At 45.6% G+C, this 16,409-nt stretch overlaps 2 protein-coding genes across 3 annotated transcripts; one reads left to right on the top strand and one right to left on the bottom strand.

The window, feature by feature from the left end:
- Nucleotides 1–596: 596 nt before the first annotated feature.
- On the bottom strand, nt 597–6,821 carry ing3 (inhibitor of growth family, member 3). Its single transcript, XM_084910137.1, has 12 exons — nt 6,690–6,821; nt 6,477–6,548; nt 4,562–4,662; nt 4,419–4,484; nt 3,660–3,756; nt 3,501–3,572; nt 2,707–2,823; nt 2,463–2,629; nt 1,732–1,925; nt 1,465–1,657; nt 1,332–1,370; nt 597–1,242 (listed from the first exon to the last, which is right to left on the bottom strand). Exons 1-12 carry the CDS (start codon nt 6,715–6,717, stop codon nt 1,126–1,128), a joined length of 1,263 nt encoding a protein of 420 aa, XP_084766263.1. The 5' UTR covers nt 6,718–6,821; the 3' UTR covers nt 597–1,125.
- Nucleotides 6,822–6,907: 86 nt separating this feature from the next.
- On the top strand, nt 6,908–14,901 carry tspan12 (tetraspanin 12). 2 transcript variants are annotated; one of them, XM_084910139.1, is made up of 7 exons: nt 6,908–8,446; nt 8,773–8,855; nt 9,039–9,174; nt 10,372–10,437; nt 13,173–13,280; nt 13,376–13,519; nt 13,632–14,901. In XM_084910139.1, exons 1-7 carry the CDS (start codon nt 8,297–8,299, stop codon nt 13,962–13,964), a joined length of 1,020 nt encoding a protein of 339 aa, XP_084766265.1. In that variant the 5' UTR covers nt 6,908–8,296; the 3' UTR covers nt 13,965–14,901. The 2 variants fall into 2 exon arrangements, with proteins under 2 accessions (XP_084766265.1, XP_084766266.1); XM_084910140.1 differs by having other exon boundaries at nt 6,975–8,411.
- Nucleotides 14,902–16,409: the final 1,508 nt, after the last annotated feature.

The raw sequence follows: 16,409 nt of genomic DNA, 5'->3' as shown, positions 1-16,409 counted from the left end.
ATATATTCCTGTTGAAAATACTACAATCTGTTTATTTATTTTAGTTTGTCTGATAGCATTTATTTAAAAAAATAAATCAGACATTTCAAACAGTTACTCACCATTTGAGTAATCTTTTCACAAAGTACTTTTTTACTCTTGAGTAACTTTTTTGAAGACTACTTTTCACTTTTACTTGAGTAATAATATTTTAAAGTAATGCTACTCTTACTTGAGTACAATTTTTGGATACTTGACCCACCTCTGGTCTTCAGGCTTAGAAACTTGCGGATAATCTTTGTACACTGACTTCAGAGACACACAGATTTAATGAATAAACGGCACTACGTGGCAGCCTGAAGTTCTCACCCACCAGATGTTTACAGTTGTGACAGCCGCTCATAGCAAAAATGGAGGAAAACTGTTTCCATCAACGCTTCCTGTTGATGCCATTAGGTCAAATAACAACAACGCACCAGCTGATTTACCAAAACATCGCTTTATTGGACTCTTCATTTTAACATTTGTCACACACACGCAAACCAATACGGCACAAACCAACACACACACACACACACACACACTCAAAACAACACAACACAAACCAACACACACACACACACACAAAATACATTCTGGCTTACTATGGAGGTCAAATGAGACTCATCTAATTTGGCTCCAACAGGCATCCATAGTTGTAGTCCAACAACCCATCCTGTTTGTAGTTTTAAATGAGTGAGAGGGGAGCATGGCCTCATGGGAAATAATTTCAGCTCTGGGAAAAATCTGCATATAATGGAAGGAGACAAAAAGACCTGGTTTACAAACTTGGCTATTCCAAGTATAATCCCAGATTAACCAAATATAAAACCTGGGTTGTATCTGTGCTCTGATAGAAAGACTCATTAATTATTCTGACCAGTTTAAAATGTCAAGATTAACTTCACTGAGTCTGAATAACAAAGACTAGTTTTGGCAGAGACTGTGGTTGTTTTTAGGCCTAGACTGAACCCAGGTTTTATTTCTCTCAGAGCTGACATCACTTCCTCCACGCGGCTTTAAATCCTCAGTGTCTGATGATCAGCAGTTTGCTGTTGGTGACCTCTGACCTCAGCCGCTTCTAATGAAGGTTACAAGGAGATGTGTCTATTTGTGGCGGCTGCCCCTCCTCTTCATGGCCGCTGTGCACTGAGGGCAGTACCACTTCCCCTTCGGCGCCTCCGTCAGGCCAACACAGCCGTAGTGGAACCACTCGATCGGACACTGAGGACATACACAGACACGGTCAGCACATACACACAGACACCCGTTTCCATGGGAAACGGGTCAGAACCTGAAGGTAAAAGACTCACGTCTGTGTTGTCACAGCCGACCATCTCTCCATAAGAAACCTGAAACACAGAAGAGGAGTCACCATCATTCTATGAGGCCTCGTCAGTGATTGGTCCATCAGCGAACCTGATGTGTGCGTGTATGTGTGTGTACCTGGTTACAGATGCAGTATCGGGGCTCGTTGGGGTCGTAGGTCCAGTCCACCTGACTGTTGGCCTCGGCTTCGGGCAGCACCGATGCCTGCTGGGAGAGCTCCTGAGCGAGCGCCGATGACGAAGAACAGGACGACAGTGAGGAGGAGGAGGACGACGAAGACGACTGATGGTTGGAAGACTTAATGCTGCTCCTGTAAAACAGAAGAAGAGTGAGTGTTTATCCATGCTGAGCGCTGGAGGCAAGCAGCCAAGATGGTGGTCTTACTTGGACTTGCGTCCTCGAGAGTCGGAGGTGGTGCTGGGGGTGAGGGTCTGGGTGAGGGTGGAGGCGAGGGCGGAGGAGGAGTATCCGGCAGTGCTGTCCCGGGACAAAGCGAAGTCTCTGCCCAGCTGGAAGTCGTTGTTTTTGATGGCCTCATAGCTCGCTTTGAGGCTGGACGTCCGCCGGCCCTCCTTCATCTGCTCACATGGATACATCAGCAGTAAAACGTTTGGGTCATGCATGCATGCAATACTCTGTATGATACTGTATGTGACAAATAATAAAGCTTGTTTGTTTTGTTTGTTTGTCAGTAACACAGACAAGCACATCCCGTAGCCAGATGTCAGATTTTCTACCATCCTTCAGTCCTTGAACTAACCAAATGTGATTCAAGATGTCTGATTTAAAAATTCTTTGACCTGCTCATCTCAGACTGACAGTTACTTGAAACTTCAGGTTTGAGTTATACCGGAAACCCAACTAACACAGCAAAGCAGCAGAGCTGAGGCACTGATGATGATGAACAGGATGTCTGCAGATTACTTCAGAGGTGATGGAGATGGATCAGCTGCTCATGCTGTGAATGTGTTCTCTGTGGAACAAATGTTTCTGGAAGCTGTCGCTTTTTTCAAAGAACCTTTAAAACATTTTAACTGATCCAAAACGACAAGTTTGGCCTGCAGGTGTAAACACCTGAGAAACTCCACCCCTTCTCTAACTGGATGTTCTCTCACCTGAGCTGTGGCCTGCACCGCCTGGGCGGCAGCCATGGTGATGGCACCGGCTCCAGCTCCAGCTCCGGGCCCTGAGGACAGCGAGCTCAGGTTGTAGGCCATAGGCTGGGAGGAGTTGACGCTGTACGCATTGTTGGTGGACGAGGACGTGCTGTTGGTACGGCAGCCTGCCGAGGACACACAGGTGAGGCAGGCAACACATGGCAGGCGGTCAGAGTGCTCTGGTGAGGGTCGTGGCTCTTACCTGGCGTGTTCTCTTTGGAGGCGTCTGACGTGAGCGTGGACAGCAGAGCTTCAGACTTGAACTTCTTCTCTGGGACGTGTTCTGTGGTGTGGTGGCTTGGAGCGCTATATTTTCTCTCTGAGAGCACACAAACATGCAGTTAGCTGACACTTCCTGTTTCAAACTGAAAACAACACAATACCATCACCATGTCCCGCCCCAAATTCATTAGAGGTTCACACTGCTTCAATCTGACACCATGTTTATATTTGCTGCTGTTACCATGGTGAACCGTGGTGTGGCCAAGAGTGGGTGATTTCAGTCGGTTAAATCAGTGTGGACGACTCAGAGAGGCTCACTGTGCTTATGTCACAGCTCCCACGTCAACTCAAATGATCCCGAATGACCTCAGCAGGTAAGGTCTAACGAGAACAAGTATCGTGACGCTAAACTTTTAAAAGTTGCTAACAACAGCACGAGGACGAAGCCAGAGAATGAGGTTAGTGTGGTCTAAGAGCCGGGTTATCACTGCAGTTCAGGTTGATGCGTGATGTGTGACATCAGCAACTGGGAACACCCCCCCCCCACCTTGTTTACGTCAGCATGACCGCTGCATGTTTCTGTATTCTAACATTTTAACAACTGTTAATCAACCTCAAAAAAATATTTTTATTTCTCATTCTCAGATGAACGACTACACGCTTTCAGGGATTCATGTGCATGGATTAGGTGGTCAATCAGTATGGATCAGGAAAGATGCAGGCGCTGATCCAGACAGCAGACAACAAACAGATCTGGTGTTGCCGTGTACTCACTCTCTGTGGCAGCATGTGAGTGAACGTGGTGGTTGTTGACAGGCTGAGACGGGCTGTCCATCTCCAACGATCCTGAGCACAGATATGTGACAGGAAGTCAGGCACATGTTACGGGAAGTCTAACATTCCCCTGCCGAATACAACCAAAGAGTTACTCACGTCTCTCAAGGATCTCAGTGATGCCAGCGTTGTCAGCCTCCAGCTCCATCTTGAACTTGGCCAGTTCCTGGTCCAGTTTACGCAGGTGTCGGTCCACCTGAGACACAGAGGATCAATGAGGTCAACAACGAAAACCAATTTTAAACCAATCAAGCAGCTTTTCTGTGACACATGAAGAATCTTTAAGTGTTGGGCTGATGGATGTCTGGATGTGTTAATAATCTCACAGATGCCCCCAAAAGTTGATTCTTTTCATCTGGACGTAGCATTTTCAATGGGAGAAATGTTTCGTCACTCATTCAAGTGACTTCTTCAGTCTCAGCTCACTGCAGGTTTCCCCAATCTCATAAACAGTACATTTGCATTATGACTGAAACTAACACCACTGAAGGAACAATGGGCTGGAAGGTCAGTTCCTTGGCCATTAATATGCAAATTCTCATAACCCTTGATCAGCATTGACTGATCAAATCTCACAGATGAGTGATCAATCTAACCAATCAGTGATTTATAAGTGAAGGGTCTGAGTTTAGCTGGTATCTTTCAGTGATAGTGACCATGCTCTCAGACTGCAGGACAAGTAACTCCTTGTGCTTTTTTAGTGGCTCTTCAAGGTTCTTTCTGCCATCTAGTGGTGGCTGTGTGGAATAACTGAGGGTTCCTCTGAGATTTCTACATGTTAAAGCCGTTAAAGCCTAAATGTGCACCTTTACCATTCTGTGATCACCTGAGTGACACCTGAAGGAAACCTTTACTCACCAGGTCATAGATCTGATTGGCCAGCTGGACTTTCTCATCTGCATCTTCCAGAGCTTTGTAGTAATCCTAAGAACACACGCAGGTTTAACCCAAGAACCCAAGACACACACACACAGAAACAAGAAGAATCCGCCACCTCTGACCTTTTTAATGACCTCCATCTGCTCCTCTCTCCACTCTGGTTTGTTCTTCTTGGCGTTGACGAAGAACTCGATGACCTTCTGCTCCAGCTGATCCGTGGCATCTGAAGGAACAAACAGGAAAGGACGTGAGAAAACGTAGCACTCAGCATTTTACCATCACGTGTGTAAAGTCTGACTGCGGCCCTCCCTCAGGTGATTTCTTTTTGAGTGTTTCCTGCCAGCTGAAACCTGCAGCAGTGAGTGTGCCATGTGTGGATAATATTTGTTAGATTTTGTTGATTAGTGATTGGATACGCTCTGCAGTATAAATGTGCAGTATAAATAAAGTTTGATTAAAACTTTATTTCCCCAGCTCTCACTCAGTGAGTGCTCCTGTTATGTCACAGATCTGTGCCTCTGAACCAATGTGACTAAAGCTGAAGTGGTTTCATCATCTATTTGCAGCAACAAAAACATAGTATTCCAGAAACATGCTTTGCTAATTCCAATCAGCGCATCCAACATTACCTGCCCGAAACCGGAAGTGGCGTAATCTTCGCAGAAAATGTAGTTTTTTCCTATAGAATACGCTGGAGGTTTTTAAAATTCATTTTTAAGTTTATGGCTTTCTGTACAGTTTCTGGGATGCTTAGAACTCAAATTACACTGCTGGAAATAGTTCATGCTGTTTTTTGCAAATTTGCATTACAATATTTATTTTCATTTTTCCTACAGTATATAAAAATTTGTGTATGTCAAAAATAAAACTATGAATACACTCAACATAGATTTCCTGTGGTTGGAACCTATTTTGTGCAACTTTTTTGCATTTACAGTTTTGAGGGATATACCCCTGAAATTTCTCTAACTAGAAATATGTGTAAAAAACAAACAAACAAAAAAACAATGTTACTTTTTTTTGGTAGTTTATTGCACTTTTTTGCAATTCATGTAGTTACTGAAGCAACTTGAAATACTCCCAAAAAATGTCACTACACCATCTAAAAATATATAGATAAGCTCTGGCGGACTTGGTTCTATGGTAGGTCTTAAAGGGTTAATATCCTGAGGTTTAAACAGATAGCAGCAATACTGGCCCTGTATTTATTTGGTATCAGATCAATACTTAAATCTGCAGTATCACACAGCACTAGCGCCCAGCACAGGCTCATTCAGAGTATCCCTAACACTGATTTATTATTACACCTTTCAGAGTCGCGTTTATACCATTGTTACAACATTGTTCTTTTTCTGGCTGCATACACAAGCGTTTAGAAAGTGGTTTAATTTATCTAACTCTAAGTCCAATTAAATTTGTGTCAGTGATTGAAACAAAATATTTTAGAGGAAATGATTACTATTTTAATAATCCTTCATTTTAAATTTCAGTTCAAAATTATTTCGTTTGTTCAGCAACTTCATAATTTATCAAAACATATTTTACTAAAACCTTTTTTTTTTTAATTTAAACTTAAAAAAATACAGATATTTACAGAAATCCTATTAAATAATCTCAGTTTAGACCAAAGAAAACTGCTTATTTTTTATTTATAAAGTGCTAAAATGGTGATTAGGTCCTCCTGTGAGCGTCTAACAGCGATAATCATTTTAAAGTTGCTTTATTAGCAACTTGACTTTTAATGTGCATGAATGTGAACTTTCGGATCGGCAGTAATAAAGGGGAGGGGGCCCTGTGGGTGGATGTGACCCTGCAGGTGGTTGCTGCGCTGCAGTATCGTGCTGGTATCTACTGGGTTTCAGCCCGTTAGCCGCCTCTGCTAACATGTGCTAATTAAGTAAGCGCCATCGGGCGGTCATCGGCGCCGGGACGCGGCTCTGTTGCTTGGACAGTCCCAGCAGGGCTGCCGCTATGTGTGCATGCCGCAGCGCGCGTGTCCCCGGTGTGTGGCGCCGTTGGCGGCGGGGCTGTACGTACTCTGAACCTGCAGGTCCATCTCCCTCATTTCCGTAAACCTGTCGCGGAGATCCATGGGTAGCTGCTCGATCACTGCCAGGAGAAGAAAAGGCGGTTACCTGCTAGCACGGCTAGGCTAACTGCCGGAGCCGACCTGGCCGGAAAATAACACCTATTTAACGCGCAGCAGAGCCCTGTGACACCGCTGCCGCTTCGGTGCAGTCCCATACTCACTCTCCAGGTAGTCCTCCAGGTACAACATCGTGTTTAATTTAAGGTGTCAGTCGTTTTCGCCGACAATTCTCTGCTTTCAATATGGCGCCGCCTGCCAACGTCTGCTCAGAAAAAAATACCCAGAAAAAAGGAGGTCACGGATGCTGACGCAAACGTCTGCCCGCGCTCTGATTGGTTCACATACAGGCAGGCGTTGACAGGACAGATGCATCATGGGAATTGTATTTATATTTACACTTCTTTACGTCTTTTATGCGCTATAGTAATCCTTTATTTATTTATTTAAAAATAAAAAGTAAGAGGGGTGTTTTTCTCAAGCCTTGTAAAATATTTAATTTCGACTGCACATTTACACAAAGCTTTTGGACATTTTTTTTATCTGAAAAATTGCATTAATGACCAGCTGAAAATTATATTTACTTTTCTACAAGAATATGTGGACAGAAACAACTAAAGAGATAGCAAGAATATATCCATCTCACCATTTCTGTTCAGATATGTTTGCTAATGTATTAAATATTAGATTTGTGCGTTGTGGTACTAATTTAACACATTTAAAGTATGTGGACAAACAATATAAGCTGTGTAGTAACTTCTGTCCACATACGCTTGTGTTTTCACATATGTTCAGCTGTTAATTAAACATATCCCACTTCATGTGACTATAGTTATTCACGAACCGAGCAGTTATTCTATTTTAATGATCATATATTAATTACAAGTTCTTATCAGTGATTTTAATAACTGTAAAATGAGTGCACGTGTTAGTCTATATACTTTGGGGTATATATATTGTTTTAGATTAGTGTTAGAAGAACCATCCATTTACCATTTAGATAGCCAGTCACATGCGTTCACATTATTTTGATTACAAGTGTGAGCAGAAAAACAAACAAGCAGCCTAAATGGCCAAAATTATGTAGACACAAACGACATGTCTTACTGTATTTCCGTGGAAGTTTATGTCCACATTCTTTTGTCATACATTTTTCTTTCTACGAGTTTATGTTCAGTGTCCGGCAGTCCCGTGTGTAACATAATAATATATGTGCAAATAGTCAGAAAGTATGTGGAAAATAATTACAAGGTAGCCTAGAGTAAGTTTCCACATAATTTAGGGACAAAAAGTGCTACTGCAAAGAGTTTATGACCAGAACTATGTGGACAAACACTCCAAGCGCTGTGTGTGTGTTTCCTGCAGCTTCATCCTCTCAATCACGGCCTGCTGACCCCACGGTTGTGCGGCTGGAGGCGGACACATTCCTCTGTCCTCCCCCCGGACGCTGTGAGAGAAGAGGCGGAGCTGCTGCTGCTTTAATTAGTGAAGAAGGAGCAGCAGGAGGAGCAGAGGAGCAGAGGAGCGGACGGTTCGGATTGTTACGCAGCAGACTGACGGAGCTGTGTGTGCGTGTGTGTATTCGTGTATCCGGTGACAGTCTGGAGGTGTGCGGACAGCGGTGACCGGTTCGGAGCGTGCGCAGTGAGGACCACCTGCTGCTGGTCACCGAGCGGGCCAGGGCGCGCGGGGACGGAATGCGGGTTTCACGCACGGAGCACGCGCAGTTCCTGAGCGCTCCGTGCTGTGTGCGTGCAGCGAGCATGTTGCCATGGTTCCCCGGGCTCAGATGAGCGGCACTCGGAGGAGCTCCGGTCGGGATGGCTCGCGAGGACGCGGTGAGGTGTCTGCGCTGCCTGCTGTACGCGCTCAACCTGCTGTTCTGGGTGAGAGGAGCGGGCACGCGCACGACTACAAGAGTGTAATTGCCCTTTAATGATCAGCGTGTTTGAGTCATTATACTAAAGCAGTCAAACAATGCAGTATTTTACTGTAGTAACTGTAGGTGCTGTGTCTAGTGATAGTTCTTTGTATGAAGTACTGTGTTTAGTGGTAGTTCTGTGTACAGAATATTGTGTTTAGTGGTAGTTCTGTGTACAGAATATTGTGTTTAGTGGTAGTTCTGTGTACAGGGACAGGCGGCGCTGGGGTGAAGCAGGCCGGGTGTTCCTCGCTGCCTGCTTCACATTCTCAGATGTTATTATAGGCAGCAGAAACATATCCATGTGTTTATTTCTGTGTGTCCAGCTGATGTCAGCATGTGTGCTGGGAGTGGCAGCGTGGATCCGTGACTCTCTCAACACCGTCCTCACCCTGACGGCCCACACCAGGTGAGTCTGGCCTGGCTTGCAGCTAAGGTATCAGAGCCAACCAGGTGACAGCACCTGAAAGTTTTAATCATCTTTATCTGACACACCTTGTCTCTGATAGATGATCCAGATGTGAACTAAACAGCTGCTTTGTGAAGCTCAGCGCATGGAGGCTAATTCGCGTGTGTGTGTGTGTATATGCAGGTTGGAGGAAGCTGCCGTCCTCACGTACTCTCCAGCTGTTCACCCCGTCATTGTTGCCGTGTGCTGCTTTCTCATCATCGTGGCAATGGTGGGGTACTGCGGCACGCTCAGGTGTGACCTGCTGCTGCTCTCCTGGGTACGGATGCTCACATCACACACTTCAGACAGGATTTTTACTTTAACCAAAGGCGACATTTATCTCAGATTTTATAATCAGAAGCAGGAAGTCCATGTCCTGGATTCAGCTGACATTTAACAGGAAACAGTCTCTGAGTGCTCTGACACATTTGGAAAAGCACAGATGAAGTCTCTGTTTTGAGTCAGCCAGCAGAGGAAACATTTTTAGCTGCTCTGACTGTTGGTCAGTGTGTTACCTGTATGTTAGCATGACTGTTGGTCAGTGTGTGTTGGCGTGACTGTTGATCAGTGTGTTAGCTGTGACAGGTCTACACTGAGACTGATATCATGACACAAGCACCTGCGGCTCCCACCTTCCTGTGGTGGGGTTAAGGTTCAGTGGCATTTTGCGTACACAGTGAAGTGGGAACATCAGAAACCCGGAGCTGATGTCTCTGAACCTGAAGCCCTATGAGCACTGAGGCAGACTCACCTGAGCTTCATCATAATGACACACTCCTCAGATAGACTGATCTCTTATCAACTGGTTCTGCTGCAGCCTATCAGAGCATCATCTGCTCACCAGCTGCTAAACAAGGTGAAGAGGTCAGCCTCCACCTCCACACGCTCCACCCGCCTCACACACCTCCATATGGGAGGATTGAGCTCAGTCCAGAGTCCACCACTGTCAGCAGGTGTGCAGGTGTATGATGTCACACACACAGCCTACTCTGGACTCTCAGGTAGAGCCCACAGAGGTCACACTGTCCACCTAACTGTGTGTTTGAGCGACACCACCTGTTTTCTGTGCTCTGATTAGGCGGGGCCAGGTGTTGGGTGCCCCATTGTTCCCATCAGGTGATAAGATTGTCTCCGAAAGATGAGCTGCTGAGAGGAGCTTCAGTCTGCTACAGGGACTGCCCCAAGGCATGATGGGAACCCGCTCAGCCAGTTCCAACACACACACACACCTCAGTTAGCTGTGAGATTACATAACAGTAGAAGTCCCTCATGTTTGTGAGTGAGTAGGTTATTCAGGTGGACAAGGAGATAAAACCAGCTTCAGACATCACACATTACTGTGCTGCTCAGAGTTAAGAGCTGCAGACACCTCGGGGCTGTCACTGAGGGAGAGGACGAGGTCAGCTTCATGCCTTTTTGACAGAAAGGTTTTAGGTTGATTATCAGACTAAACTCGTCTCCGCCTGTGTTTCAGTACTTCGGCAGTCTGTTGGTGATCTTCTGTGTGGAGCTGGCCAGTGCTGTGTGGACCTACGAGGAGGTGAGAACATTGAAGCTTTGAATCCCTGAACATGTCATGTAGTCAGACATGAATGTGTTTAACCAAACAACCATCAGAGCAGGTAAAATTATAATCGTGTTTCATAACTGAGCCTCTGTTCATGTGAAATTCTGCAGCTTTTTCTCACTGACTGATTGTGATGGTAACGAGTTTGTCAGTACGGAGTTACGGTGGTGTCGCACACATGCAAGTGTTTCTGTCCTAAACGGATCATTTCTCGCCTCATGCACCGGCTGGACTCTAGGCTTGTCTCTAATAATAATCAGGAATCTCAGACTTGTCCGGCTCCTCTTTCAGCGCTGCCGCGACACGCCCGTCACCTCACACCCACCTGCAAAGTACTCGAATACATCTACTCCAGTACTGCAGGGTACATTACCTGCAGTAGTTCGTAGTTTCAGTGAGTGTCAGACTCACGCTAACGACAAAAAAAAAAATATTGGAGGCTTGCTCCTCTGGGAGAGCTCAGAGAGCCTCGAGTAGCGCTTTCTGGCTCATTTCTTACAGCCTGAGCTTTTCCTGCTGATTTCTCAAAGTTCTCAAAGTTTCAGGTGATCTCCAAACATTTTCAAATGAGCCAATCAGATTTTAGGGGTGACAGAATATGTTCTTTTGTTTGTTGTTTATAAAGTTACATTTTGAGTGCTGTCTTTGAAGCACAGTAGTTTGAGCCTGGCTTTGAACTCTGACCTCAGGCTCAGTTTATCTCTGCATCAGCTGCCTGCAGGGGGTTGTGGGTATCGTAGTAGTGAAGGTTTTTCTTTTTTCTTTATCAGTCGAGCAGACACTCACACATGGACCTCAGGTTGGTCCCTGTTTGGGGGGTTGCAGTAAAAACCTGAAGTCCTGAGTGTGTGAGGCCTCGGGCTCACTGTAGTGTGTTTTGGGTTTGTTGTGTGGAAAGTGGCTGGAATTTTTGCAGTACAGAGGAGGAGGAAGGTAAAATCAAAACGAAACAAAAGCCAAAACAGTGCAGAAGAACTGGACAAAGGACACGAGTAGACTGAGATGATAAATACCGGAGGTAATGAGGCCAGCAGAAGGAACAGCTGGCAGTAATCACAGGACGAGGCAGGGGAAGTAAATACAAAGCACAGCTGACAACAGACTACCAAAGATAAAATGAGTAAACAGGCGACAGACTCGCACATACAAAAGTGAAATAGCTCAGACAGCAGGGTACACATAGGAATAAACTACACAACAACCAGTGTTGGGAAGGTTACATGTAAAATGTATTCCAGTACAAATTACAGAATATAGGCCCAAAATGTAGCTTGTAACATATTTTGTTAAGTTACTCAATGTAACGTATTCTGAATACCTTAGATTACTTGATATATTGTCATGCTTTTTACAACTACATGAATGTACTGTTGCTGTGTGATTTATTACTATTACTGAAGGCTACTCGCCACTGAGCTAACATTCTTAGCTGGCGTTAGCTGAGGTTCGTTCATAGACTGCAGACTGTTAGACTTGATGGATAGCATTAGCAACCTGGTAGCTGCAAATAATCATGTGCAGTTCTGAAAGCAATACCAACTAGATTTTTAAATCTTAGTATAAAATGAGTAACAGTAGGGTGGAGATTAGATAAGGCTGCACTTTTTGCAGGGATCTCGTGTAGAAAACTATTTCTGTATGACTATGTTTTCTTTCTGTCTGCTTTCAGAACTGCACATGATTATTAGCATCTAGCAAGTTGTAATGCAGCCTTCAGTAAATTAATAAATCACACAGCAATAGTGCATCGAAGATACTGAAGTGGCACATAACCCAGGTAGCTACCGCATCTAAAACAAGGTAGTTGCAGTAGGCTAAGGTTAGTTTTTAAAAAATAACTTACTTCCGGATGTTTCTTTAGGTTGGAGGTGGAGTCTTTTGACACTGAGAGTAGCTTGGTTGCTGGCAAATAGAGTTTGCATTGCACGGTCAGATTTCGCCCATCCCTTTCTTCTTTAAATGTGAAGTGGTGTCGGAATTTCAAAGTAAGAAATGCATTCTGCCCATGCACTGCTGGCTCTGTTCTGCTTGCTCTGGGTCCATTGTGTAAGTGACACCACCAACATTAACAGGACGCTTACATTAGAGCCTCTTAGAGCCTCCTTTCTGGCAATGTGTTTAATTACCAAAATTAGAGAGTGGATAAAGAGGGGATAGCCTAACATATGAAACAACGTAACTGTATTCTAATCATTACCTATATAAACGGTAACTGTAATGGAATACAGTTACTCATATTTTGTATTTTAAATATGTAACACCAGTACAGGCATTCCGATACACCCCAACACTGACAACAACCAAACTCTAGCTTGCTCAGCTCAGCGGTGAACCACACTGATCCAACTGACAACCAACAGAACATTAAATACTGTTTCAAAGACCACCACAAAGCCTGGGTCCAAACCCAGAATGACCAGCTGACGTATGTTCATATGTTATGAAAGGAGCGTGATGGAGAATACACCGCAGCTCTGTTTCCTTCATCATGACCCTCAGAAACCTGAACTTCAGTTTCCTGTTTTTGACCAATCAGGAGCCACGGCTGTGTGACTCATGTTTCTCCATCGGGAACAAGCTGTAATGTTTCCAGCAGTGAGCTACACCCGTTTAAGATCTTATTTTTACTTTTGTTTCACTGTAATTGACATGGTGTGTGTGCATGCGTTTGTGTTTGCATGTGTGTGCGTGTGTGTGTGTGTGCGTAGCCCTCAGTGCAGCGCTCTGACATGATCAGCCTGAAGTCTCGAATGCCAAACTACGGTCTGCAGCGTTACCAGTGGCTCACACACACCTGGAACAGCTTTCAGACTGAGGTAACACACACACGTACACACACACACACACACACACACACACGGAGTGGTCATGTGACCTGTGTACTGACAGATGTTTCTTCACCTGGCCTCAGTTTAAATGTTGCGGCGTCATCTACTTCACTGATTGGCTGGAGATGACTGAGATGGAGTGGCCACCTGACTCCTGCTGCTCCAATCAGTATCCAGGCTGCGCTCGCCATGCCCACTACCACGACCTTAGCGACCTCCACCAAGAGGTGAGCCACAGCGGCTTCTCACTGGACAGAAACATCAGAGGACACGCCCTCTGATGACCCAGCTGCTCTTAAATCCTCCTCCTCTTACATGTGTGTTGTGTGTTTGTTTTAGGGCTGTGGTCCAAAGATCTACACCTTCATCCGTGGGACGAAGCAGTTGCAGGTGTTGCGTTTCCTGGGCGTGTCCATCGGTGTGGCTCAGATCATCGCCATGGCGCTCACTCTCACACTCCTCTGGGCGCTTTATTATGGACGGAAGTCTCCAGAGCCGGACATGCCCACACTGCCGCCACTGGATGACCCCGACCCTGACACAGCAGCACAGGCAGCCTCAGCGGACGCTTTAAAGTCGGGCTGCAGCCGCTCAAATAAAGGCTGCACCAACATGGCTGCCACCACACCGAAACAGCAGTTTGAGATGGAGCGGCTTCACGCTGCCGCCTAAAAAGCTTCGTCCGGCTTGTCCAACACCAGACAACCTTTACTCAGTGAGAACACGAGCACCGGCAGCTTCAGAGCAAAGCCACACCCCCCGATGACCTCCTGACATCACTGCAGCTCCGATCATCACAGAACAAAATGCGTGTCAGCGCGTGCCTGTAGCTGATAGAGAGGACGCATCATCAGTTTTATGTTAAAATTTAAGTCCTGAAGTTAAACTCTGGACTTCCTGTTTAAATAAGGCAGGTCATGTGCTTTTTCTACAGGAAAACAGGAAAATAATCTTTTATTTTTACAGTCTTGCTCTATCACATCCTCTAAACCGCACCACTGGATTATTGTTGATATCAGATGTACATGTGTGCAGCCTCTCAGCTTCCTGTTGGTCAGAGTGAAAGCGTTCCCACTCTGACAGTCTGACAGCTGATCTGATGATGATGGTGATGGGTGTAGCTGCTGCTCTGTTCGTGCTTCTCTCTGTGAACTGTGAGTCATCTGAAGAACAGACTGTAAACTGAGGATGGACTGAATGGTGGCTTACTGCAGGTCTGGAGGAGACAAGTGAGACAGGTGAGGAAGAGAGGAAGCTGTTCCTGTCAGACATCGTGAACTCTAAAGGAGCTGATTTTGTTCTTTGGGATGATGAAGTCAGAGAACATGTTAGAGAACAGACTTCCTCCTGTTTGGACTCCTCGCCTCTAATGAGACCAAACATATGGACACAGCCGGCTGGAGACGGACTCCAGATGTTTTCCTGACAGCTGTGTCAGGAGCCACTGGAACATTAGATGACTTTTGAATTGGATTATTTATGGAGCTCTCTGAGAGACTGTACACCCACAGGAAGTGTGAGAGTCTGTGCATGGTGTTGGATATTTATTGTTTGTTATTACAGCGTTTTCACTGGAATAAAACGAAATATTAAAGCTGTTTGAGACGGACGGCTTTTCCTCTGCACTTTAATGGCTCCTTACTGTAACAGCTGGGACTAAAGTGACCTCCCTGCTTTGTTCTGATACTCATGTGAGGGCATCTGTGGACGACCCAACTCTCACAAACTGTTTGCTGTGATGATATTTCCGATTATTGAGATGGGGCGATGTGGGAGGAGCTTCTGGATTTGGAGTGAAACCTGTGACATTCCTGCAGCTGCTGGGAGAAAGCGGAGACGGTAACACGGATACAGGGCGTCAGCTGCTTGCAGTGAAAAGCTCTCCAAATCCAGCGAGCATGAAATCCTACCTCTACTACCACTGTACGCTTTATAAATAGGTCGCTGAGTCTCGGCGCTCCGGCCTCAACTCTCCAGCGCTGTTTCATTCAGGCTGCCAGCGTCTGTGAGGGCAGACCGGCTCACTTTACTCGCCATGCCTATTTTTATATCACACGGCTTATCGTACACTCATCTGATCATTGTGTAGTTTCACAGCATTTCACGTATTGCACAGTCCTCTGACACCGCTCTCAGATCAAAACCACGTCAAACTCGTGTTTCCTTGTGTTTGATGAGTCGTGTGATTCAGTGTGCGACAAACTGAACTTCATCTTTGTCTGAGCTTTTTACTCACAAACCTACGCACCTGAACCCAAGCCTGTCCCTTCAAACAGAGACAAGCCCGGCTCATAAATCATTCTGTCTGTCCTGTGGCCCTGAGAAATAATCTGTGGGTTATATTCAGTGTGTTTCACAACCTGCTGTGAGGCTGTGGATAGGCTAGCATTTGTGTCAGTGTGGTCACATGACCAAGTGTGAAAGGCACATCTGGAGAGCTGTTCCTTTCACACTTGGTCATGTGACCACACTGACATGATGGCCATGACCGTGGAGCTCTTCATATCTGGAGCTTGAGTCAGCGCATTTATGGACATATGACAGCAGAAGCATCCCGACCCCATGCAGGGGTCACCCTGAGGGGCAGGCAGTACTGTCAGCAGTGCAGTGTGAAGACTCAGAAATGCGTCAGGTCCTGTTTTAAACCGTACACGTGCACACACGCATCACTCAGTGTTTGTATAAAAGAACACGCTCACAGAGACGTCCGTCATCTTTTATCATTTTCTGTGTTTACTCCTCAGTGAAGAGCTCTTCTAGGTGTTCAGGCCAAAAGAGTCTCCCAGCATCCTGAGTACCTTTTTAAAGGTTCCAGGGGCACCACGGGATGGATAGCAATATCTGCTCTTATTTTAGATTCTATGTTTAGTTTAATATGGGGCCATGTGCCACCTGTGCGTAAGAGAGTTTTGTGATTTTCAATATTACTGAATAAACAACTGGTTGGTCTGAACCTCAGGAAGCCTCCAGCTGCTGCTGGCCATCACAGTAACGACTGACTGTGAGTTCCAGGGGAACAGGATCTGCTGTGGTGGAGCAGCTGATGCTCATAGAGGAGCAGTTGTTCCAGTGGTGGCTGGTTTGCAGCTGAAGACAGTCTGAAGCTGGTATAAAAGT

This window comes from Perissodus microlepis, chromosome 17 (genome assembly GCF_051167445.1).
Source record: "Perissodus microlepis isolate ML-2025 ecotype Zambia chromosome 17, ASM5116744v1, whole genome shotgun sequence".
Classification (NCBI taxonomy): Eukaryota; Metazoa; Chordata; class Actinopteri; order Cichliformes; family Cichlidae; genus Perissodus; species Perissodus microlepis.
This window is presented reverse-complemented; position numbering and strand designations above follow the sequence as displayed.

Bases quoted from the DNA above. Each gene is read 5' to 3' on its own strand.
- ing3 (XM_084910137.1), bottom strand. From the start codon at position 6,717: ATGTTGTACCTGGAGGACTACCTGGAGA. The intron at 4,485-4,561 runs GTCAGAGGTGGC...GTGTGTTCTTAG, and splicing joins AGATGGAGGTCATTAAAAAG to GATTACTACAAAGCTCTGGA. The intron at 1,371-1,464 runs GTACACACACAT...TCTGTGTTTCAG, and splicing joins GATACTGCATCTGTAACCAG to GTTTCTTATGGAGAGATGGT.
- tspan12 (XM_084910139.1), top strand. From the start codon at position 8,297: ATGGTTCCCCGGGCTCAGATGAGCGGCACTCGGAGGAGCTCCGGTCGG. The intron at 8,856-9,038 runs GTGAGTCTGGCC...GTGTATATGCAG, and splicing joins ACCCTGACGGCCCACACCAG to GTTGGAGGAAGCTGCCGTCC. The intron at 13,281-13,375 runs GTAACACACACA...ACCTGGCCTCAG, and splicing joins GGAACAGCTTTCAGACTGAG to TTTAAATGTTGCGGCGTCAT.